Source organism: Raphanus sativus, unplaced genomic scaffold, assembly GCF_000801105.2.
Source record: "Raphanus sativus cultivar WK10039 unplaced genomic scaffold, ASM80110v3 Scaffold0295, whole genome shotgun sequence".
NCBI lineage: Eukaryota > Viridiplantae > Streptophyta > Magnoliopsida > Brassicales > Brassicaceae > Raphanus > Raphanus sativus.
Window position 1 is genome coordinate 25078 of NW_026615615.1, and position 21984 is coordinate 47061.

The 21984-nt window shown below is 38.3% G+C and overlaps 4 protein-coding genes across 5 annotated transcripts; 1 reads left to right on the forward strand and 3 right to left on the reverse strand.

The window, feature by feature from the left end:
- The first annotated feature begins 1276 nt into the window (after nucleotides 1-1276).
- LOC108830098 (potassium channel KAT3) lies at nucleotides 1277-5365 on the forward strand. Its single transcript, XM_056996631.1, is given in 18 exon segments — nucleotides 1277-1603; nucleotides 1760-1772; nucleotides 1774-1920; nucleotides 1922-1977; nucleotides 2245-2406; nucleotides 2540-2597; nucleotides 2711-2732; nucleotides 2735-2812; nucleotides 2815-2975; nucleotides 2977-3027; nucleotides 3290-3529; nucleotides 3615-3713; nucleotides 3792-3824; nucleotides 3908-4093; nucleotides 4187-4264; nucleotides 4459-4537; nucleotides 4634-4783; nucleotides 4984-5365. Coding segments are annotated over 18 exon segments (1968 nt in total). The 5' UTR covers nucleotides 1277-1352; the 3' UTR covers nucleotides 5088-5365.
- A 104-nt stretch (nucleotides 5366-5469) lies between these two features.
- LOC108842616 (protein transport protein SEC24 C) lies at nucleotides 5470-13537 on the reverse strand. The gene is made up of 25 exons (XM_018615593.2): nucleotides 13337-13537; nucleotides 12286-13141; nucleotides 11832-12059; nucleotides 11651-11725; nucleotides 11454-11552; nucleotides 11181-11292; nucleotides 10765-10892; nucleotides 10440-10559; nucleotides 10034-10114; nucleotides 9783-9860; nucleotides 9571-9663; nucleotides 9195-9249; nucleotides 8956-9032; nucleotides 8810-8881; nucleotides 8598-8681; nucleotides 8206-8325; nucleotides 8045-8113; nucleotides 7776-7853; nucleotides 7530-7668; nucleotides 7280-7444; nucleotides 7048-7193; nucleotides 6776-6955; nucleotides 6484-6572; nucleotides 6342-6373; nucleotides 5470-5999 (listed from the first exon to the last, which is right to left on the reverse strand). The coding sequence occupies exons 2-25, from the start codon at nucleotides 13078-13080 to the stop codon at nucleotides 5893-5895; spliced, it is 3222 nt and encodes a 1073-aa protein (XP_018471095.2). The 5' UTR covers nucleotides 13081-13141; nucleotides 13337-13537; the 3' UTR covers nucleotides 5470-5892.
- A 396-nt stretch (nucleotides 13538-13933) lies between these two features.
- On the reverse strand, nucleotides 13934-17662 carry LOC130501807 (uncharacterized). Of its 2 annotated transcripts, none has more exons than XM_056996630.1 (14): nucleotides 17589-17662; nucleotides 17127-17319; nucleotides 16911-16972; nucleotides 16707-16794; nucleotides 16551-16612; nucleotides 16367-16460; nucleotides 15831-16277; nucleotides 15392-15754; nucleotides 15162-15293; nucleotides 14987-15082; nucleotides 14808-14900; nucleotides 14510-14690; nucleotides 14380-14428; nucleotides 13934-14291 (listed from the first exon to the last, which is right to left on the reverse strand). In XM_056996630.1, exons 2-14 carry the CDS (start codon nucleotides 17214-17216, stop codon nucleotides 14156-14158), a joined length of 1893 nt encoding a protein of 630 aa, XP_056852610.1. In that variant the 5' UTR covers nucleotides 17217-17319; nucleotides 17589-17662; the 3' UTR covers nucleotides 13934-14155. The 2 variants fall into 2 exon arrangements, with proteins under 2 accessions (XP_056852610.1, XP_056852608.1); XM_056996628.1 differs by having other exon boundaries at nucleotides 14808-14903.
- Nucleotides 17663-18066: 404 nt separating this feature from the next.
- On the reverse strand, nucleotides 18067-21980 carry LOC130501808 (uncharacterized; the record flags this gene model as incomplete). The annotated part of the gene is made up of 4 exons (XM_056996632.1): nucleotides 18067-18753; nucleotides 18836-19067; nucleotides 19256-20518; nucleotides 20622-21980. Coding segments are annotated over 4 exons (3339 nt in total), but the record flags the coding sequence as incomplete, so codon positions are not given.
- Nucleotides 21981-21984: the final 4 nt, after the last annotated feature.

A 21984-nucleotide genomic window follows, 5' to 3' on the forward strand; every position in this document is an offset into this window, starting at 1 on the left:
CCTAACGCTTCCTCCCCAGAGAAACCACAAAATCCGACAGGATCCCACGAGAAGCGAAACCAAGTCACCAGCGGACCACCATCGGAACACCGAGAGAGTTCCACCAAAGCCCCGTCGATGTTGAAATCAAACGACGCAGAGGTCAAAAAACCGACCGTACCCAAAAAACCGACCGCCCACCGTGATAAGGTGCGACGCCGGAAACATTAGCCGGACGACCACCAAAGAATGGATACGTCGCCGGAGACAAAAACGGCTACACCGCGTCAGAGAACCACCGTGTACCGCGAGCAAAAGGGAGGAACCACCGCGACCAACTCTCTCTCTCTCTCAAGAACCTAGAGAGAAGGGAGAAAAGTCTACCATTCCTCTCGCTTCATTCGGAAATTAAGTTTGTTATCATCAAACTTACATGATTTTTCTTACTTATGTTATTCACGTTTATTGTGTCAGTTAAAAACAAAACAAAAATAGTACATGTACTAAAACATAGAACTATATTTATCTTAATTTATTTATTATCGTTGCATAGTTTTTCAACATTACGATTCCTGTCAGGTGTCATCGATGATAAAAAAAAATACTAACAAAAACAAATACGTCCAGATTTGACTTTGAGAATATCAATACTTCAACTCTACTACTTAAATAAACATTTTCGTACCTAAAAAAGAACCTTATCCTCTGGTTGTAAATATAATATGTAGATCTCGATTTTGTCATCACACTGGTTGTTAAATTGAATACACACAGACGCAGAGACGTGAATAGAAGTCAAAAGTGGATGAACCCTTCGGGAAAAACAAAGGGTAACCGGAGTGGTACATTAGTATCGAACCCAAAAAACTATACCTAGGCAACACACATGAGTGATCTTGTGATAGAAATATTTTAGGAAGCTTAAGCTAAGCCAATCCAAATTTGAAATGATTTCACGATATTGATTTTGTGTGGACATTCAGATATAAAAATATAAAACTATGTTTTGACTTATTTAAATATTTAGATAAATTATCCATTTATAGATTGTATCTCCTTTTGAAGATTAATCTGAACTCTTTTTTCACACATATCAAATTAATAAAACAATAAAACTAGCAACATATACGTATTACAGAATAAAATCAGAATAAAATCATGTTATTACTAACTTTACTAGGGAAACACACATGGTGTAGTGACAGTATATAAACTGACTAGAAAATTTGTTTTCCCACAGATTGTCACGGGAAAAGTTAATAAAGTCAACGAAAGTCGCTCGCCACCTTCTCATCATTTAAATAAGGAAAAACAAACGATAAAAACAAATCAAAGCGTGAAGGAGAGATCAGAAAAGAAGAAACAAAACTAGTATGTCTACGACGACTTCAGAGGCTAGATCGCCGTTACCGTTGCTGTTTAGAAGAGAAAGGGCTTCCACGGCGCCGTTAGGAACGTCGGAAGAGAGATCTCCGTTATCGTTACTGTTCAGAAGAAGGTCAAGCAAAGATGTGAAGAACATAACGTCGGTTTCAAGCAGTCTCTTGCCTGCGTTTGGGACAGTCATCGAGGAGAATCCTTCTTCAAAACCTTTCATCGTTCTTCCTTATGATCGTCGTTACAGGTTCTTTCAATAGTTTTTTTTTTCTTTCAATAGTTTCACCAATCATTTCAAATGATATACTGAACATATTGACCATATACTATAAACACAAAGAAGAATTTATATATATTATTATATATATTATATATATGTATGAAAATATGTATTTATTGGTAGGCTGTGGGAACTATTTTTTGGTGATCTTGGTGGGGTACTCGGCGTGGGCATCTCTCTTCGAGTTGGCTTTCGAGAAAGCAGCTGATGGAGCTTTTCCGACCATTGATCTCGTCGTTGACTTTTTCTTCGCCGTTGATATCGTCCTCACTTTTTTTGTTGCATTACTTGGATACTTCTACTTACCTCATCGTCGACGACTACAATCTCATCGCCAGACGGTAAATAATACATAGTTATATACCATAAGTTACTTCACAGTACATTAATACATATATTTTTGTCATTAAATGCATATATTGTTTGTTAAAAAAATTGTTTTTCATCTAAAAGACTAAATCCCATAAAAAATTAAGTATTGTATAGTTGTTAATATGATTTTCGGAAGAATGTTGACAAAAAAGAAAAAAAAAACTGAAGGATCCGTTTTTTTTACGACTGATTATAACTCATATACAAAAATATATAATATGTGAAACAATGAGCAGGTACTTGAAGAGCTTGGCCTTTGTGATGGACGTGGTATCAACGTTACCGATTCAGTTCATATATAAAACTGTTACCGGAAACAGCGGTCGAGGCCAAGCTTTCGGCTTCCTTAACTTGCTCCGCCTCTGGCGTCTCCGACGTGTTGCCGAACTCTTCAAAAGGTTAATATGACTGTATACAATAGAACATTTAAACATTTGTTTTTTTTGGAACAAAACATTTGTTTTTATATGTACAGTATTTGGACATATATATTTTTGATAAGTCATAACTTATCTCTTTTTCTTGTTGCAGACTAGAGAAAGACACACTTTTCAACTACTTCTTGATCAGAGTCATTAAGCTTCTTTGCGTAAGTTACACATACACTTGTTACAAGTCAGTTGTTGCATATATATGATTGATTACTAGCTAATCTCGAACTTGGTTGGTTATTTATACATCTTTTAAATAATAATTTTATAGGTAACAATATTTTGGATACACATTGAGGTTGCATCTTATTCTGGATAGCTTACCATTATCCAAGGCCTATAGATACATGGATAGGATCACAAATTGAGGATTTCAGGATAGAAGCATATGGCTAAGCTACACTTACTCAATGTACTGGTCCATTGTCACACTCACCACCGTGGGTTATGGCGATTTGCATGCGGTTAATACACGTGAGAAGACGTTCAACATGTTCTACATGCTTTTCAACATTGGTCTCACCGCTTATATCATCGGGTAACATGACCAATCTTGTTGTTCATGGCGCTCTTCGTACTTTCACCATGGTAATTGTCAACTATAAGCATCACTTCTTTCACTACATGATTTCTTTCGTTAAATCCAAATGACTATAGTTACTTGAGAAAAAGGTCAGTTCTGAGATTTACAAGGCCATTAACATTTTTTTAATTAATTTTATTAAATAAAAAAATTCAACATTTTGGAGATCATGCAACTTATATATAATAGCTTTAACCAAAACTAATGTTTCATCCGGATGTGACCAAAACCGGTCATGCTTAACAAAGTACTCTTATTGTTGGACAGAGAAATGCAATCAATCATATATTGCGGTACACAAGCAAAAATGAGTTACCGGATATGATGAGGGAGCAGATGCTTGCACATATGCAGCTCAAGTTCAAGACCGCTGAGTTGAAGCAAGAAGAGGTTCTTCAAGACCTACCTAAGGCCATAAGATCAAGCATCAACGAGCATTTATTCCGTTCGGTCATAGAGAATGCTTATCTTTTTAAAGGATTACCTGATGGCCTCATCGTTCAGCTGGTGATCCATCAACAAGTCCATTTTATTTTTCATTTTTTTTGTTAAAAGAATGCATTAACTAATTGTCCCTATTTTGTTTTTGTAGGTTTCTCACATAAAAGCAGAATATTTCCCACCAAAAATGGAGATTATATTGCAAAATGAGATTCCAACGGATTTCTACATACTTGTATCAGGAGGAGTGGTATGTTATCTATGTCTCCTACATTCTCAATGTATATATAATATGACTTCAGTTGATAAAAAAAAATTGGAATCACAGGAGATAATTAGATCCAAGGGTGCAAGTGAACAGGTAAAACTCTAAACCATTACTTTTAGTTAAAATTAAAACACGTTTAATTGAATTAAGAATTGATTTTATAAATGGTGATGAAGGTATTGGCGAAGTTCGGTCCAGGGGATATGGCAGGAGAGATTGGAGTTGTCTTCAACATTCCTCAGCCTTTCACTGTGAGGACAAGGAGGCTTTCTCAGGTTATTCGAGTCAGTCATCATAAGTTCAAAGAAATGGTTCAATCTGACATCGACGACTCCAAACTGATCATCACTAATTTCATGACTGTAAGTTCATCAAACTCTTCACCAACCTTAAACAGTTAAACACATCAGCGACTAGTGCTTATATATAACATTTGATAATGTTTTCTTTTGTAGTATCTCAAGGGTTTAAATGATGACTTGAAGAAAGAAATCCCGTTTCTTAGAGATTTATTAGCTAATGCAGATGCTCAGGTACATTTTTTCTCAAGGTTACTCTACATTTATCTTTATGGCTGAGCAGAAGGTACTGTTTGGAGTAAAATATTCTACATTTTACATAGATATCGGTTTAATTAAGGACCATTGATTTTCTTATAGCAAATGCATATTGCTCATGTAACGATTATCAGTTTGTTTTGAGATGAAATCATATAATTTTGTCAAAGGAAACGGTTCGTACAGAGCAAGCCCCAGAAAGTAACAATGAGGAGATAGTAATGGTCACAAGAGATGAAAATGAAAAGAGTAAGAAGACAACTGTGTAGATTTGGAAATTTCTTTTATTCATTTTATATTATGTATGTTAGATCATCATCGTACTTCATGGACATTTGAATGCAGAAGAAGAGCACAAAAGAGGAGGAGCTCCCATAAGATTGATTATCCATGGACATCCTCCTCCTAATCAAGATAACAACAACAATGGTGATGATTCCAGTGGTAGACTTGTCATGTTGCCTGATTCTATCCAGCTTTTATTCGACTTAGCTGGTCAGTTTCACTATTTCAATACTTTATCTTAATCATTTATATTATATTTATATAAATTCGGATAGATTATAAAATGCGACCGTCCGGTTATACTTTCCACATTATAATCATATATTTTATCAATATCCCAGAGGTAGAATAAACACAATACTACAGTTTTTATTGTGAGTATTAAATTTGTAAGACTTTGTTGGATGCAGAGAAGAAGTTCGGGAGACGAGGAAGCACGATTGTGATGGCAGATGGTGCACATGTTGAACAGCTTGATGTTCTCCGAGAAAACGACAACTTATATATTTTTTAACTAAATAAATAACAAATATATCACGTACAATTCTCACTTCCCACATACATCTAGAAAATTAATAGATTTGTCAACTTTCATATATATAAAAAGAAATAATTTCAGATATATGAAAATAAAAGGTGAAGACTGAATGTCCAGTTCCGTTACTAATCTATTGTTATGAACTTTCTGCTTTTCTTTTTGATGTCTTGAACTCAAAATTATCTGTATGCAGCAAAGTTCATATGAACATATTTGTCTTACTAGACTTTTGTGAAATCTCTTTTTTTTTCTGATCTACTGAGAAATCTCTCTCCCTTGCCTTTGGTCCATACATATCTCTTTTCCTACTTAATGAAATTGACGTTTGTCCTTTATATTTCTTTTTACAAATGATAAATTCTCTCAAACTTATTTATTGATCAAAACAATTTCAAATGCGCTGCACTGTATATTTAGTTTTATTTTGTCCCTTTGACAACATCCAATAACTAAAAAGAAAACCTTAGTTCGAGCTTAAATAAAACACACACAAAGTGACCAGTCAAAATGGACCTGATACCAACTCTTCTGTATAATTCTTCATGAAAAACAAAAGAAAAGAAATGGAGACTATTATATAAGCACACTTTCAAATTGAAGTGAAACTTCTCATGTGGAAGTAGTCTATGCCCTCTCTTCCCTTCCAGTACTTCTCAGGTAGCCCGTAAGCCATATAAGCTACAAACAACGCTCCTTACTATGCTTTTCTATGATAGATTCTGAACATGAAGCAGAGAGGACAACTGGGAGAGACTTTTGTAAGGAGTCCAAAAACAGAGGATCAGTTCATCTTGAGCTGGATTTGGCGATGGACTTGAACAAGAAACTCCACATATGATGGGCCGCTTGCTGTCCTGTCCTCTACCATATGTGACAGAAACAACATTCCTGACAAGTCATCCAAAAATCACAAGAAAAATTTACCGATTAAGCAACATGCCATGTTCTAAATATTTCTGCTAAGCAACTCCTAATCAGTATGATTCGTATAAAAATGTTTTCCGTATGCATCCGCAAAGTCATTTTCCAAAGAGCGATTAGAGAACTCCATATTCGGAATGTCTCAGGGGTTTAAGTAAAAGATTACGAAACTATACATTGGTACTAGCTGAGCAATGCTATCACTATTAGCATATAAGACTGATTCTGTAGCAAACAGGAAAAGATAATAACGTGTAGCCTTTCTAGGTGCATGAAGCAACTGAAATTCTATCAAACCAGAACACTCACCTGATTGATCTCCTTTCTTGCACAATTTGATGCTGCGTAGAGAAAAAAAACATAAAAGCAGTTGGAAAGGATTAGACCGGACACAATGATCTTCTGCTCAGTTAAGGTGGAAAATACAGTTACTGAGACTTTTGCTTGATACCTTAGGTAAGAACATCTTTGCCTTCTTATTTCATTCACCACATCATTGAACTTCTTTGATAGCTGATTATCATATTGCTCCAGTACATACTGTAAAGAAAAGACATGTTATCTTTGCTTACTAGGACTTTCACAATCTTTCCCCTTTCATGGTTTTGATACTGTGATAAATAAATATGATGAAAACGTCACAAGAGTCATTTGCTAATAATATAGTACAAAATCTGGAACTTTGTTGCAACTTGATTATCCTATAAATTTCATGCGCTAATTAAGAGAGAGATTGAGATCACCTGGCTAGGAATTTCAGCAGCTGAAGGAACACCAAAAAGTTTCTGCAGTATACCAGAGTCCACTGATTCAGCAACATAGAGTAGACCATCTTCACCATTCTCAAGAAAATAGATTCCCTCATTGCTAATGTGTTCACTTGACAATGGGATTGAAGGAGGAAGGCCTGATCCTTCATCGTCCTGATAGATAGAAAAGCAAGAATAATCAGAAGTTTCACAAAGTGCACATTGAGGCTTGAGAGAGAGATTAATTAGATGTAGCCGCATCATACCTTTGCATCAAGGTCGTGGACAGATATCATTCTGGGATAAACCAGTGGGACTGCCAAAGGAGTAGATACAGAAGATACATAGTTGATCCAGAATGATCTATCATCAATTCTCCCATCCGTCTTTAAACCCACACTTTTGGTCAATGCTACCCATTTAAAAAGAAACAACATCACATTAAAGTCTAGAAGATCCTGAAAAGCTTAAAGTAGGCAAAAAGTCACAAGAAAATACCGAGAGTATATAACGGCAAAAGCTTGAGCGCCTCGGGAAGAATAAGTTGTCCAGATGATGTAACTGTCGCACAGAATTTACGATAGGCATAGAGTGCATCAGTGCAACTATTCATTGCTTGCTCTTTTACCAATGGAAGTGCCTTTGTAGGGATTTCATTACCCGCTGCATAAAAAAAGAAACCAAACACAGATCTTGGTTTATAGACCTCACGGCTAGCAGTAGAATCGCAATGGAAACAGTGACATACCTTGTTTTAGCATACAAGCAAACTGAGAATCTAAGTCAGCTGCGCGAAACAAATTACTGAGCAGGTTCGTACAGGGGAGTGATAAAGTGGTAACCCTAATTCTTCTTTCTCCATATATGGTAGTATACAGAAGGGCGCACTGAAAAAAGAAAAGAAAAGAAAAGAGAAGATGAACACAGAATAACATCATCTTTAAATCAGACAGAGTACCATCATTTTACACAAACACGTGTATACAAAATATACCTGGAAAGAACATTCAGCTCCATCTTGTAGTTTGTCATCATGTTTTAATGTCACCATTATAGCTTTGTCACAGTCAATCTGCATTCGCAAAATCAAGGTTTGTCAGAACTCAAGAGTAAAAAGCTTTATACCACAGGGTACCTCCTGGTAATCATGCAGCAAAAGGACCACATACAGAAATATGTTTTCAATAAATAGTGACACAAAATCAGCAGATACACACAATGCTAGTATACAGAAACTAAAAAATATAAGGAGGATCCACCCACCGCTGGAAGATCGATGTCCGTTGGAATGCGTTTGCAGAAATTCCCTGAATATTCTTGAACTTGAATACCCTACAATTATTAGAAACATTGGTTTACAGAGCCTTGAACTGGAGTATACAGAGTAATGCATGAAAAGAACTCTCTCCACAAAAAAAATATACCTGGCTGCATCGGACTCGCATGACTGCCTCAAAACCCTGCGGCCTAGTTATATTCCATTTAAGATCGTTGTAAAGCTTGGGAGGATCTGAGAGAGCTGAGAAAGGGTAATAACAATACACCTGTAGAAAACCGTATACAAGGGAAAGTTCAAAGTTCCGCAAAATCCAAGGCGCCAACATCCATGAAAATAAAATGATCGCCACGAGAAATGCATCAACTAAGCAAGACTCACGCAGACTAATTCAGTTAGCATTTAAAAATTGCCACGGAAATATGTCGGACATGATTCAAAAGAGAGTGCATTCGAATTACTAACATTAGGAAATCAAATGCAGGTCATGTACAAATGAATGTTAAGAACTTAGCAAGGACAAGGAATATCGAAATATACCTGTCCTCCAGTAGTTCTTGGAATGACGGATATTGAAGCCATGTCAACGTAAGCTTGACTTGTGATAAATAAATCTACACAGACCTGAAGCATTTCCGGATGGCTTAGATAGGAACCAAATATTGCAAGAGAAAAAGGATAGATCATATATTATTAATAAGCAGATGGAAACATATTCAGTTAAACATCTATCCTATCCGGTATTGGCATACCTGGTATTCAGCAAATTCGATAGCCATGGTCTTCAGAGTTTTGTCTGCTGGCTGTAGTAACTTATGGGCCTCCTGAAATCCAAATTACAGAACGCTTTAATATTTTGCAGTGAAATGCAACAGCCTCTGGAACAAAGCCCTTTTACCTTTTCGTTAGCAGACATATTAGCTCTCCCTTCTGCCTCTCTAGAAGAAAGTGCTCCAACACCAACAGAACACAAAACTACGGAGAAAAAGGCAAACATATTAGTTAAATAGTAGAGGTTCTGAAAAGTAAGGTATATTATAAGAAGTGATATTTTTGACTTTTTAATGTGCAAGTAACTGGAGCACATTTACCAGTAGCCCTAACATATAAAGTACCCAAATAGAGTAAACAGCATACCGGATTGAAACACCATAAGCTTCCCTCCTTTGCTCTTCATTGCCAAGAAAGCAGCCTACGAGAAAAGGAATTGTTAGAGTAGATATTATCCTTAAACATTGCTCCCAAAAAAAAGAAACAATGTTTCACTAGAGATGCTTGCAGCACAAAAAGCATGCAAGCTTGATAACATTGGTCAGTTAACCTGAAAGTGACTTCATTAATTGCTTTAATCCAACTATTTAACTTATATTCTTTTACGCCACCTCTAAACTAATTGACAAGTGCTTGCTAAAGGGCAAACAAAAGACGAGGAGGTATAAAAGTTAACAACCTCTACTTGGAACTACCAATTAGACAAGCAGTTAAATCATATGCATCTTCAGAAATTCCATACCTTAACTGCTGCAGCAAAAGCAGATTCAGGAGTCTTTCTTTCCTGAAACATCGTTGGGATACTATCCAGCAAAAGCTCTAGGTGTTCACGGCACTGAATTCCAACAGATTAAATAAATTACAACAAAATGGGAAGGAAATTAGGATAACCAATCTCAAGAATAGCAGACAGCTTATATAACACAAAAATAATACAAATGGCCCGAAACTTACTTCAGATAGCTGAACAATGATATCTGTTTCCAAAGGTGTATAAACATCTTGCACATCAGGGACAATTAGCATCAGTGGCTGCACATGAACGGAGACCATCAAATTCACAGGCAGTGGTAACAGTTGTCTAGTAGTACAAAGATTCAGGAAGAAAAGAGATAGCACCCACTCTTATCCTAAGAGAACAGATGTGTTTTCTTTTCCACCCAACAATTACAAAGAATGAAAAGACTAGTGCAACAACAACTCACCTGCTGCAGTGCACGTTTTAAATTATAGAAGTGAATTGTTGAGTCGAATGTAGCAATTCCAACAAATGTCCTAGGACCTTCCTGCAAACACATACAGAGTTTAAAAAAAAAAAGTCTGCTAACATAGCCATACTCTAACAAAAGTTCACAGTTTCATTAAAAAGAGGAACACACGTTGACTGATATGCATTAGAAGGTACTTCTTAAATGATTCAATAACGCCTTAGCAGGCAAAGGAGCGTGATTAAAATATCAAACTATTACTGAAGATCCCCATAAGTTTGACTAGACTAACAATACCATTAACGTAGTAATCTATCGGCCCATGTATATATTGAGAACAGGGTGGATACTGTTGACTGTTCTGCATCAAATATACAGCTACTATAGAATGTTGGAAACTTACAGGCAGGTCTGAAAGGACTTGCTGGATTGCATTGCAAGCAGCAGCAGTAGCACCTGTTTGTATCGCATTCATTGAGACATCAATGAGGAAAAAATACACAGCCGGCATCGGATCCCGCACCTATTAGAAAAGATTACAACATTAAGCTAGATAGGTAATTTAGGTGGTGGTTCACTAGATCAACATAAAAGTAAAGAAATATAATTTTCTTTCATAGACACAACAATCTGTCCAAAAGAGTCCAGACTGTATAAAACAATCTGACATCTTAGAAAACAGAACCACGGAAATATACATTTACAACCAGAAAGTTTCACAAGCTAACCATGTATTCTTTTGTTGCAACAAACTCGACCGTTCCCCTACACAGCTCAGGTCTATCATCAGCATCCCTACGTCTACCATCTGGACCCAGATTACAGTGATAGTCACGGGGAGTCTCATCAGTGTATCCTGTGCAAAAGATAGTTGATGAGGAAATGGATCACGACATCATCAGAATCCAAATGATTATGACAACAACTAATATAAAGAGCCTCTTTTAAACAAAATCATATCGTTATCTCCAAAAATATGTGTAACTCTGGTTCACAGAATAAAATTTTCTAACCAGGAAGGTGATGACAAAAATGATAGTCTAGGATTTTAGCTTAGAATATACATTTGATACATACAATTGCAGTTGCCTCTCTACAACTTCAAACTATGTGGCTTGCATTAACTGATAACAGTAACACTTACCACAGAAATTACAGGTGAACTTCCTTCCTTGGTCAACGAACCTCATGAAAGGATTTATGTAGCCTTTACAGCGTGAACATCGGACAGGCCCAGCCTCACCAAAGTCCACAACCTGCACCATATATTAGGTTAGTGCTCAAGGAACTGGTTCTTTCAAAGATGCTAAAGAAAACTTAGGCTACAATGAACTGTAATGATACTGGTTAACGCAATCAGTAAGAAAAGCATTAAAACCGAATGCCTACAATCTTTGTTTGGTCACACAAGGCTTACTTGTATAGGCTCTTCCGATGGATGAGAAAGCGCCAGCGGTTGGACCATCAACGCCAGTTGCATTCCAGATGTAGATAGAAGATCAACAGTACATGGGATCTATTACAGAAAAGGGGGAAAATGTATCAAGCTCATAGGAATAATGAACAGCAAATAGAACACATCCTACCATCAAAAAGATAATGCTTTACTGTTACCTGATTGATCGTGCACCTCATGTAACGGGGACTACAATTCCCGGTATCTTTAACTATGTAATCACTTGTAGCAGGCTTCAAAGAAATATAAGAGAAAGTCAGGGGAAAGACAAAACAGTTTAACAAAAAGTACATACAAAATATATGACATCTTAGACTAATGTCCGAATTGAAAACACACCGGGGGAGGATTAGCCTGATTACTATGGCGAGTTTCAAACACAACTGGGCTGGAGCTTGAACCTGGCCTTGGGATTTGATTAGGATCAATCCTTGAGGGCCCAGGAACAGGGCCACCAGGTTGACCCATGGCAGAGGGTATGGTGGTCATCGACTGATTTGGCAAAGGTCCCATGCCATATCTTGGTGGTTGCATTGGGCCAGGAAAGCCTAGAGGAGGTGGAGCGACCTACGAACATATAAATTTGTTAGACCATCAGAATCTGCCACCCAAAGTAAATACATCAAGTGAAAATATTTTACTTTTGAAATTAGAGAGCCACTCCAACTCTCTCACGGTCAACTAGTATAGCAACCGTTTAACAGAAATTACATTTAACGTGTGATTACTTCACGGCATCACATGTTTCCATCAATCTAACAAAAACATATACCATAACTTTATGTGATCATACCTGCCCTGATGGTGGACCGTAAGGCAGGCCTGATACTGCTGGCCTGCCATGAGGGGCTCCAGGAAAGGTTGGTGGGAGCATTGAAGGAGGCGCAGACTGAGGTGCACCAAGTGGCTGCGGAGGAGCTCGAACAAAAGGTGATGCAGGAGGCTGTGCATAGGGTGACTGTGGAGTTGAAACAGCACCACCAGGGAACTGAGGACCCCTCGGAAATCCCCCTGAACTAGCCACCTGAGGCCCGTTACTGACTGGACCACCAAGCATGCCTGAGGGAGGAGGCATAGACACGCCAGATCCAACAGGTGGAGGTGAACCAAATCCCATCGGGCGTGCCCCTGGAGGAGGACCTGATGGACCAAAAGCTGGAAACCCACTAGAAGAGGCGGCCGGTCCTCCGGGCATTGACGGTCTAGAGCCAAACGGTGGCTGACTAGGAGGTGGGCCAGTAGGTCTCCCCAAGGGTGCATTAGACGGAAACCCAGTCGGATGTCCAACAGGAGGAGGACCACTTGGCCTCCCCATTCCAGCAGCAGGAGGAGGAGGTCCAGGCCGAGCCATCGGTGAAGGCCCACGTTGCGGAGCTCCATAAGGAGACTGCTTAGGGAACTGACCAAAGGGAGGAGGTGGTCTAGGACCAGAACCAGGCATCATGGAAGGTGGACGATTCATGCTCAAGTTGTGCATATTGTCAGCTAAAGCATTAGCGTTTCCTTGATAGCCACCAAATGGTGGGCCCGAATTTCGCTGGTTGTTGTTGTTGGGTCTAAGGTCCCCTGGAGGCACAGGAGCAGCCATGCTTTGATAATTAAACTTCTCCACAAACAATCAAAACTTTCCCACTGTGTCGCCACAAAATCTACAAAATCAAAATGATCAAAAATCAGTAACTGCAACAATTGAACAAGGAAACAACACTAGTGGAAGGAGATTCGTCAGATTTCGATGATACCGATACTAAAGAGGAGAACTTTAAGAAAAACAAACTCTAAAGGAAGAAACTTTTTTTTCTTCTCAAAAATCGTAATTTTGATCCTTAGTTGCAAGTACGTACCTCCCGAATTTGAGCAGGACGATGGAAAGTCTTCAGATTTGGATGATCCGATCCAGAGAGAAGGAGCCCAGAAGCTCAGATCTAAGCAAAAGAGAGAGACGAGGGGGATCGATGGTTAACGGCGTCGGTGTGTAATCACGGATTCAGACGATAATTAAAAATTATTTCTGCGTAGAAGAAGAGAGTGTGTGATAGAAAATTCAATTCACAGTGCCTTTTTAGCGAAACTTTAACAAAATCAGAGGGTATAAGAATAAAAACGTAAGAGAGAGTTTGTTGAAGAGTTGGTAAATTTCTAAATAAATTATTTGTTTTTTGTCTTCTTCTTACACACTTGTGTAGTAAACCAGACCTCAATCTTGGTCTCAGTCTGACCGGTTCTATCGAAATTAATTTTTAACAAAAAAAATAACACGTAACATAAACCAACAAAATTTACACTTATTAGTAACTATATTATCAAAATATTATTCGTATGAATTTGTGATATTTAGTTATCTTAGTTTAATGGGGAATAAATTATTATGAGCATTGGAACAAGTTTTTATCAATACAATATTATACATTACCAAATGTTTATAATCTTTTTGAGTGGTTTACAAGTGAAATCCTCCCACATTTGAGCAATAAGCAATTAAAGAAAGATAGGTTTAAAAAGAGAGTATTAAGGGACGTTGAAGATGGTGGACAAGTGGAAACCTCTGTTTCATCTTGAAGCACATTCAAGCTTTTTGTGAGTCAAAATCATAACGCTTATATCTCATTCAACTTCCATGAAAAATGCTCCGAGTGTTTGCAACTCAGACGTCAAGCTCTCTCTCAGTCAAAGGGATTTCCTCTAGAAATATAAGCATTTGGGTTTGAAGAAGGATATCCATTAAAGTTTGCTTGATGATATGAGTGTGCAGCGTTGTAAGTAGTTTCTGCATTACCCATGCTATTCATCTCTTCCCTTCTGCACAAATTATCAATTTTTTTTTGCCATAAAGAGAAGTGTACTTGAGTTTCAAGAACTGTAAGTTGATTCAAAAAGTGTGATTTACCTGAAAGATGGGGACATGTTCACATGTGGTTGCTGTCCTGCGTATGCACCTAAAAAAACAAGCGTTAGAATAGACTTCAATAAAAAAAAAACATGAAAACATTGGTTGCAATACAGAAATCTTGTCTGACCAGGGGAAAGATTGGAGGCAAAAGATGGAGAGGTTGGAGATAAAGCGGGTGCGTAATAAGGCGACTGAGAGGCCATCATTAGTCCAAAGGAATCTGCAGCCATGCTTGAAGAATCTGAAACACCTCTTGGAACTGACACAAGAGGCAAGCCTCCTCCCTGTACGTATGCGGTTGAATGATACTGTAAAAGACACACATAAGAAGAACATATGAATTTTCAAACTAGAGAATTTGAGATGAGTGATAGTGGCAATCTTGAGACATCGATGCTATGATCTTAATGAAGTAGGTTTCATACTTGTGGTGTTTGGTTTGGACATGTATCGTCATCATAGCTAAGATCAAAGGGATTTGATGGTTTTGATGTATATGTATAAGCTCCAGTAGTAGCCTGCTAACAAAAGAATATCACATGTAAAGATCAGATCAAAATCTATTAACTGGATCCAAATTTATCAATTATGCCAAATAATATACCACAGGATATTGATAATATTGCATGCCATATCCCATGCCATGATGTTGAGCATGAACTTGCGGGGAGGCAAATGAGAAGCCTCCAGAGAAAAGGTCCTGCCAATGGTTAAGACTCTTATAATTGTAGATACCAAAAGAGTATCTTGATATAAAATTAAAAGGAAAGGTGATTTACCTCAGGAAGTGCACTTCTTACGTTTGGGTTTGTCTCTTCTTGATGATCACCATGAGCATAATTTGATATACACAGTATTGATTGTTCCATAGAGGTATCTGATGGTTCCTTAGGTGGTGTAGATGACTCCACCTATGTTAGCACATGAACAAAAACATTTTAGTATTATAAACTTTTTACTTTTTGATTCTTTGTAAATGTGTGTTTGAAAAACTATCTCAGACGCCAACCTGGTTATGTTCAGCTGCACTTGTTGTATTCATATCTTTTAAGTTATCAGCAGCAGCAGGAGGAGGAATAAGAGCTAGCTCTAAAGAACCGGCATGCGAAACTGTAGGTTCTGTGACAGAAGAGGTAACACTGTCTTGTGTTTTTGGCATCGCTGGGATCTCAAGGTTGGCTGCTGGATAATTGTCCTCAGAGAATCCAAACAACAAAGCTTCCAAAGAGTTAGGAGCTGGACCCTCAGTCCTCTTCTGAGGCGTAGAAACTTCATTTGAACCCTGACTGATGCTATCATCACAAGGTTCTGAAACTGGTACATCATCAATTAAACTTCCTTGACTCTTCATTTTACTAGATGATGCAGCCAACTGCAAAACATAAAAGAAAAGATTCACATGATCTTCACTGTAATATACAACATGAGTTTTGTAGATTACACTTTACCTGATTGTTAACTGGATCCTTCTCTTTTTCAACTTTGACAACCTTTTCTACGCGCAAACGAGGATGATTCTCGCCTATGAGTTCACTGGCATGGCGTACAATTGGCAAACCGAAAGTTTCCTTGTTGTTAGAGAGGTCTAGTGATTTGGAGCTTCCTCTTGGCTCTCTACGTGCATCGTATCTCTTAACACTTCCATCGTCTCTGTACCTATCATCAACAATCTCAAACCGGATGGGACTCTTTGGTAAACCTCTAGACTTTGGGTTATGCGTAACATGTTGTGGTTGTTGTTGTTGTTGTTTAGGTTCCTTGTCTTCAAAATAAAACTTAAGAGATTTGTTCCCACTTTTCCCTCCAGTTTCAGATTTATCAATAGAGTGAAAGCTTTTAGATCCCAAGAAGTTTGCACTGGCCTTCATGCTTTCCTTGAAATCTTCAGTCACAGCCTGAGTGGAAACAAAACAAATTTGTAAAAAAATTGATAAGAGGCACATCCTGAGTTAAGAAGGTGAAGCATCTAAGAGAAGCAGTGTACCGGTTTTTGCTGTGAGATCTTGTCATTGCTCTCACTACTGTATCTTTTATCCACATAGACACTTTTGATAAAGTCTCTGAGCTTGAAAATATTACTAAAAACAAGAAGAAAGTAAGAAAAAATTGAGGTTTATAACTATAAAGTTTTTGCTACTCCTCTTAGTTTTAATAAAATGTTCAGGAACCTGGCATCAGGGTAAGCATCACGCTTAGTATCCCATTCTTTAAAATATATTTGTCTGGCTCGCTGCAAAGAAGACAAAGCAAAACATATATCACTGTGGAAAGTTTACAAAACAATGATCAGACAGAGATAACAGCTGTTCAACATTTACACAAACCTCGTTTCCTCCTGCGCGAAGTGCACTAACTTCTTCTGCTGTGAACTTGGCCATTGATATAGATTTCACACGATGTGTAAACTCTCGACTAGACATTACACAAAATGAGAAAAAGAGGTCTTACCGTCTTACACACATGATCATCATATGGAACAACACTTTTCAAAGTTCAAATGATGAAACTAATTAAGAGTAAAGACTTACTGGATTCCGCTGCAGTTGATGCAGACAAAAGTCCAGAACGTTGAGCAGACATATTGTGGACCCTGCAAGACTCAGATTGTCCAAAAAAAACTTAATAACAGAACTAAATACATTGAGCATGTTATATTTTTATATGAACTATTTTTTTAAAAAAAGAAGACTTAAAATAATGATAGTTGGCCAAACAAATGCATTATTTTTGCTGAAAACGTGTACCAGACTGTTGCAATTGATGCATCTTCGATTCTCAGGAAGCTTCAGCAAACTCCTGATCGCCTTTTCAGTTCGCTCGTCTTCCTTCCCCATTGTTGGCAAAAAGCTTCCCCACTCTTATATATGAAGAAAATCAATTTATCTCAAACGAGAAATCTTATCAAAGAGAGCAATGCCGTCATTATTACCAAATCACCTGAGAGAATGAACAGAGAAACAATCTTTAATTAGCCAAAAGCATTATTAAGGTTATTCTCCGGTGATAAGAGATATAAAAATAAAAAGTTGGAAGATTGTTGTTTCTGAAAAACTCATTACGTTACACAGAATCAAAATGCTTCCTAATAGTTTCATCTGTCGGATACAGACGTATATAAAAAAGACGGGAAATCTTGAGGTTTTTGGTTTTCCTTGCGGTATAAGATATTGCAAAACCTAAAAAAGAAGACAAGAGAGAAACCTTACAGAAGAAAGAAAGATGAAACAGCCAGGGAAAAGACAAAAATGGAGGTGACAAGAAGACGATCTCTGTCTCTCTCTCTCTCTCTCTCAGGTTACAGAGATGATAAAAATAGTGAAGGAGCCAGCAAAAGGAAGGAGACATTCTCCTGAAAAAACTGGTGTCTCGAAAGCTTTCCCGCCGTTGAAAGTCTTTCTTCTTATTCTTCTTCTCTCTCATTTCATGCAAGATTATTACCTAAACGAGCTTATATAAAATGATTTTAACTCTTGATAAAATCTCTAGGACCATCCGCTTTAAAACGCTGATAATGTTTGTTCTTTTTTCATTTGATTATAGGCGGTCTAGGAATCCACCCAACCGACAAATTAAATCTAAACAAAACGATTTTTCTAGAACAATATTTAAAAAGAAAAATCGGTTAAAAGTAAGACGCTAAAAAATCAGTTTAAGCATCAGCCTAAGTAATTCTTAAACAATTAATAAAATCATCATTCAGCACCATTTTACTTGAACTCCGAGTTCGATCTTTCTATAACACAAGATGCAATGTTATAACTTGAACTGGACGGCTACAATAGCAACATGATATTCAACTCAAACCTTGTTCCCTAGCTGATCAAAACTAAAACATAGTAATAGTTCTGTAGAAATTTAATATTTATTTTTTTAAAATGATTTTTATTTACGTTGCCGTGCCGTCTCCCGTCCCCATGCTACTACAGTCTGCAAACATGAGAGCAGCTGCGGCTTTCTGGATCGCTAGATCTGCTTTGTACCTCAATCTCTCTGCCCTTTCTCGCTTCGCCTTGGCTATAGCGCATGCCCGCCTTGCAGCACCAGCTGCTTCTCGCAATTTGTATTCATCAGTATCTCTACTACTACTGCTATGTAACTCTTCCGCATCAAGACAAACAAGATTGGAACCGGGGGAGGATTCATAATAGCCTCTTGCATTCCACCGTTCACTCATATTCCTCTTCCCGTTGATTCTTCGAGACTTGTTTTGGTGACATCCGCTCGAGAAATATCCCATGCCTAGGTCACGTGGAGAATACGTCGTCCCAGGATGATGATGATGACTCAGAAATTCCTCCGAATGCTCGTAGTTGTGGTTTGAATACACAAACCTCTCCTCTCCAGAGGCCAGACCACCAGCACATCTTCTTCCTGCTAAATAAATGGAAATATTTAAGACAACAACTCATACAGAGGATTTTTTTAGAAAACAAAGCAGGTAAAAGAGGGTTACCAGATGAATTATAGGTATCATAATTTCCCAAAGCAGTAGTACTATGTTGATGAGCATAAACCGATAGTTTCTTCTGGTGTGAACGGTGCTTTGTTCCCCTGTGCTTGACTTCCAAACCTCGTGGCTTAAAACAGAAAGCAAACATCGCTGGCTTCTCACTTGGAGGGTTTGCTTTGCTCATAGCCAACTCCCAGTTTTTAACCTCTCGTTGATATTTTTCCCACAGAGGTGGCTGAAATGCAGAGGTAGAAAAACAAATGTTTATATAAGGCGCAAGTCTTGTTGTAGAAACATAATATTAAAGTAAATTAACTAGCCCTGCTGTCCAAAAAATATGTATTTCACCCCAAGTACATAAAGAACTATATAAGACAAAATCAAATAAAATAAAAAGAAGGAAAGGCATTAGAGATCATATACCTGAAGATGCCTAATTAGTGGCATTCCCTTCCTCTGCCTCTTTGTTCTCCAGTGCTCATATATTGTTGTTTCCATTGCTTCCAAGGATCCAACTCCGGCCATCAGTTCTTGAATTTCGATTAAGGTAAAGTGATCACGCTGCTTTACATATGAAGCCTTCTCAAACATGTCCATCGCCTTCTCAAACACGTCCTCAGTGATCTCACAAGAGGCACAATTCTCAGCATCCGAACACTCGCGAATTCTCGCAAGGCACTGCTCATCATCGCTGTCCATGTCGTACATAACACGTAAAGGATCCAATGCCATCTCAACATCAGTTTCAGTCTGCCTGTAATATTTAGAAGAACTGCGGATCAATTCAGCTTCTGTTCCATCAGAGCTCTCTGTTTCTATCATACGGATGCCAGGAATAGGAATATTTCTAACTAAAGCAGCCCGAGTATTTCTATTGTAGCACTCTTCATGCATCTCTTTGAAAAGAAACCACTGGCCTCTATCAGGGAATTCTAGGGTCCAATCTTTTCCTCCTTTCCACATCATAGCATGCGTGAACCTATTTGTCGATCCAGGCTGGAGAAATTGATGTGCCCTATGTGAGTATTTTGTTGTCCCTGAGATTTTCACCGCAAGTTTCCATTCGTTATTATCAAAAGGTTCCAGGACAATCTGAGCTCCATATTCTCTCCAGCCTCTATCTCCAAGAGTGACTAACACATTGGCATCACAGAAACTAGACTCCAAATCTTTCTGACGACTTACGGAAACATCAGCAGCAGACCTTCTAATTCTTTTGTTCGGAAGCCCCTTGTGCAGGGGACCTTTGTTTCTCGAATCTGAACCCCCAGAAGGTAATGAATATGACACCTGGGTACGTCGCTTCTTAGGCCCACTTCCCAAATTAGTGTGCAGAAAGTCTCCCTTTGAATCCGACCAACCATGTGAGAGATGGCCATTTAAAGAACTTTTGCTTCGTTGCCACATACTTCTTGGGGCAGTGGCCTTGGGACTTGAGGTGCTGCTTTGAATATTCAAGGCCAGATTACTTGACTGCAGCGCACCATCTTCACAATGATCAGATATTGGAACTTGAATATTAATGCCATTCATGGCAACGTTAGACCTGGTTTCGTGCTTATGTCTGACAACCGAAGAGCTGCATGACATCCAGTTTGCAGAATTAGACCCTAGATGTTGCCTTTGAGACGATCTTCTGGAAACAAAGCCTGAGCTGATTCCATGCCTAGATCTCTTCTGCATAACCTAATGTTCAAAACAAATAAACTCATGTGGGTAAGATACACAAAATAAAAGTGAAAGGCAACTAAATACTGAACCAGAATCATGCATTAAAGAATCAATATACCTTCTGCAGGGCCTTCATGTTATCGGGTGTACACTCGGGAGTTGACACTTGCTTAACCAGCAAAGAATGCCTCCTGAATTTATGTTCCAAGTTTGACCACTTCGAATGTTTCACTTCATGGAAACTGTAGAACCGCCTTTGGAAGCCTGGGATGAAAGAAACTTGGAGACCAATTGAGAAAACTGGCGAATTCAAGTCAGCATCCGCTCCTTGTACTCCTTGCTTATTAGAATGATCTACTACCGTCAAGATATGGAAAATCAACTGAAGAGCTTCCATTATGCAGCCTTCAAAAATTAGATACCTTAACCCATCTTGGTTATTCATGAAAATCATTTCCAAACAAACCCGTGGCCACAAACTCACAAGTGTACCATGATGAAGCAAAAGAGCAACACGTGAAAGCCAGTCAACATCCGCCAAAAAAAAGTAGTTCATCAACGAAACGACCTGTACGCTAAGGGACAACTCAAATGGCACTCCGTCATTCCACGGACAATAAATCTCCAAAAGCCCAGAATCTTCGAAAGGCAAAAATTCTACATCAGGATCCGGATATTTAGAGACACGAAGCTGCTCAACACTATTGTCACCTGACCCCTTGTAGATTCCTTTTTTTGCTGTATGAAGTCGTCTCCTATAATAGACAATAGGATATATGCTACCCTTACAAAAACCAGAGCCTTCCAACGAGGACTCATTCCCACTCGGTCCAGGTAATCCACATGATGTAAGAGAACCAGCAGATCTATCTGCGTACTGACCTGCAGTGTCCCTAACAACATCCCCATTCATTTTCAGAGGTTCATCAGATGTAATTATTTCTGATTTTTTCCGTCTTCGTGCAGCCTTAAGAGTGGAAGACTTGTCCCTATTCATAGACCGAGCCAACCATTTGATGATCGGTTCTGATTCCATGTCGCCCATGCAGCAATCATCTTCTAGCTTTACCTTCTGCTTCTCCTCGCCTTTACTGGATGTATCATTCCCTTTTATTTTCGGAGAAGATTTGGTCTCTGAACTGCTCCCTTTCCGTAGATTTTTTCCAGGAACTTCAGCAGGGAACAACAGAATTTTGAATCTTTCACCCTGTAAATTGATCCACTCTTCATCGCGGTCATCATATTTTACATGATGCAGATTCTTGTCTCCATTGTAACCATCCACAAAGCCATGATACCAATTCTCATCCAAAGGCCACAAAATTTTTATTTGTTTGTTCAACAACCAGTGTGAATCCACATCTGAAAATGATATCTCATAAAAGTGGCGCCTTTTCCGAACTTCCCTCTTCCCATCAATCTCTCTCCTTGGTCGCAACAATCTATCATCAGGGTCGTCTGAGGCACATTTGGAACTAAAC

Coding starts and splice junctions, on each gene's coding strand:
- LOC108842616 (XM_018615593.2), bottom strand. CDS start 13,080: ATGGCTGCTCCTGTGCCTCCAGGGGACCTTAGACCCAACAACAACAAC. Junction 9,033..9,194: donor GCTTATGGTGTTTCAATCCG/GTATGCTGTTTA, acceptor TTTTCTCCGTAG/TTTTGTGTTCTGTTGGTGTT. Junction 8,882..8,955: donor ATATGTCTGCTAACGAAAAG/GTAAAAGGGCTT, acceptor TTTGGATTTCAG/GAGGCCCATAAGTTACTACA.
- LOC130501807 (XM_056996628.1), bottom strand. CDS start 17,216: ATGGGGAAGGAAGACGAGCGAACTGAAAAGGCGATCAGGAGTTTGCTG. Junction 16,613..16,706: donor TTCGCGCAGGAGGAAACGAG/GTTTGTGTAAAT, acceptor TCTTCTTTGCAG/CGAGCCAGACAAATATATTT. Junction 16,278..16,366: donor AGATCTCACAGCAAAAACCG/GTACACTGCTTC, acceptor GTTTCCACTCAG/GCTGTGACTGAAGATTTCAA.